Source organism: Tupaia chinensis, unplaced genomic scaffold (assembly GCF_000334495.1).
Source record: "Tupaia chinensis unplaced genomic scaffold, TupChi_1.0 Scaffold140061_1, whole genome shotgun sequence".
In the NCBI taxonomy this organism is placed as follows: Eukaryota; Metazoa; Chordata; class Mammalia; order Scandentia; family Tupaiidae; genus Tupaia; species Tupaia belangeri.
The window spans coordinates 368,218-369,992 of record NW_006199940.1 but is presented as its reverse complement, the minus strand read 5'-3'; the positions used below and the strand labels follow the sequence as shown (position 1 = coordinate 369,992).

At 70.3% G+C, this 1,775-nt stretch overlaps 1 protein-coding gene across 1 annotated transcript; it reads left to right on the top strand.

Annotated features, from left to right (window-relative positions):
• Positions 1 to 10: 10 nt before the first annotated feature.
• Positions 11 to 1,769, top strand: CUNH8orf82 (chromosome unknown C8orf82 homolog). Its single transcript, XM_006162446.2, has 3 exons — positions 11 to 514; positions 919 to 967; positions 1,170 to 1,769. Exons 1-3 carry the CDS (start codon positions 269 to 271, stop codon positions 1,610 to 1,612), a joined length of 738 nt encoding a protein of 245 aa, XP_006162508.2. The 5' UTR covers positions 11 to 268; the 3' UTR covers positions 1,613 to 1,769.
• Positions 1,770 to 1,775: the final 6 nt, after the last annotated feature.

The window sequence follows — 1,775 nt, the reverse complement described above, 5'->3', positions numbered from 1 at the left end:
TTGAGTTATTTATTATTAAAAACAAAGAGCCCCGCCCTGCCCAGGCCCGGTCCCCTGGGGGAGCGCCGTCCTCAGTCGGTGGTCTTGGGGGCAGCCTGGCCAGATGCTCCGCCGCACGGACCCGAGAGACGACAACACGTTGTGTGAATAAAGTACAAAAGGACACTTGGCGAGTGTGTGGCCGCCGCCGCCTGTTGCGTCCGCCGGGGGTCGGGGAGACGGGCGAGCGGTACCGGGAGGGCTCTGGCCGCCGCCGGAACCAAAAGCAATGCCTGCTGGCCGCTGGGGGACGCGTGTTCACGAGGCACCGCCCGCCGCACGACCAGCCGGCTGCTCCCCGCTCTGCTGGAGGATGTGGCCGTGGAGCGCGGCGCGCCGGGCCTGGGCCCTGGCCTTGGCGCTCTCACGCCGAGCCCCGGCCCGCGGCCCGGTCAGGGGCGTCTCCTACACGCAGGGCCAGAGCCCCGAGCCCCGGACCCGCGAGTACTTCTACTACGTGGATCACCAGGGCCAGGTGGGCCGGGGAGGGCGCGGGGGGCGGGAACGGGGCCGGGCAGACCCGGCCTTGCGGCTGGAGAACCCGACTGCGGAGCTGGGCCAGCACGCCAGAAAGCGGGGCAGCCAGCGGGCCGCCGCCTCGCCGCTCTGTGCACCTCCGCGTCCTGCCCTGCCCGGGCAGCTTTGCTTGGTGTACCGGGCGTGTCTGGGAGGAAGCTGGCCAGGTAGCCTCCTTGGAGGAGGCAGCACTTCTGATTAGAAACTTAAAAGGAAAAAATCCTGCCAACTCTTGGAAACCCGTGTGGAGAAAGAGGCCCCCGGGGTTAGCCCCACACCCATATTGCGCGCAGACAAGACGAGGCCCCGGGGCCGCGCCGCCTGCCCGCAGGGACTCACGGCCACGGCCTGCCCTGTCTGCAGCTCTTCCTGGATGATTCCAAAGTGAAGAACTTCATCACCTGCTTCAAAGGTACCGCCGCAGCGCCCTCGCCCGCCCTCAGGCCAACCCTGGAGGAGCTCCGTGTCCCGCAGGCTGCATGTCCTGTGCTCGGGAACCCTGTCCTAGTGGGGCCCGTCCTGGGGGTGGTACAGGGCGAGATGCCTGCCTGAGGAGCAGGGCCCGGGGCCTTGGGCGCCCAGCAGGTGAGCAGCCCAGCCCTTCGCCCCTCCAGACCTGCAGTTCCTGGTCACCTTCTTCTCCCGCCTGAGACCCAACCGCAGCGGGCGCTACGAAGCCTCCTTCCCTTTCCTCTCCCCCTGCGGCAGAGAGCGCAACTTCCTGCGCTGCGAGGACCGGCCCGTGGTCTTCACGCACCTGCTGGTCGCGGGCCACGGGACGCGCGTGTCCTATTGCGGCGGCGGCGAGGCCCTGGCTGTGCCTTTCGAGCCCGCGCGCCTGCTGCCCCTGGCCGCCAACGGGCGCCTCTACCACCCAGCGCCGGAGCGCGCGGGCGGCGTAGGCCTGGTGCGCTCGGCGCTCGCCTTCGAGCTCAGTGCCTGCTTCGAGTACGAGCCCGATGCGCCCGCGCTGCCCTCGCACGTGCGCTGGCAAGGCCGCCGCCTCGCGCTCACCATGGACCTGGCTCCACTGCTGCTCGCGACACCATCGCCCTGAGCCGCAGGTAGGGCTGGACCTAGAGGCTGCGGGCGTCCCTGCTCCTCGGCGTCCCCCACCGTCCCCGCGTCCCCCGAGATCCTGCGGCTACTGCACGGCGCGGACGGAGTGCGCGTGCGCGCGGAGGCGGCCGGTGAGCCGGGACCTGCTCGGCGCTGTCCGA

Bases quoted from the DNA above. Each gene is read 5' to 3' on its own strand.
- CUNH8orf82 (XM_006162446.2), top strand. From the start codon at position 269: ATGCCTGCTGGCCGCTGGGGGACGCGTGTTCACGAGGCACCGCCCGCC. The intron at 515-918 runs GTGGGCCGGGGA...CCCTGTCTGCAG, and splicing joins ACGTGGATCACCAGGGCCAG to CTCTTCCTGGATGATTCCAA. The intron at 968-1,169 runs GTACCGCCGCAG...TCGCCCCTCCAG, and splicing joins CTTCATCACCTGCTTCAAAG to ACCTGCAGTTCCTGGTCACC.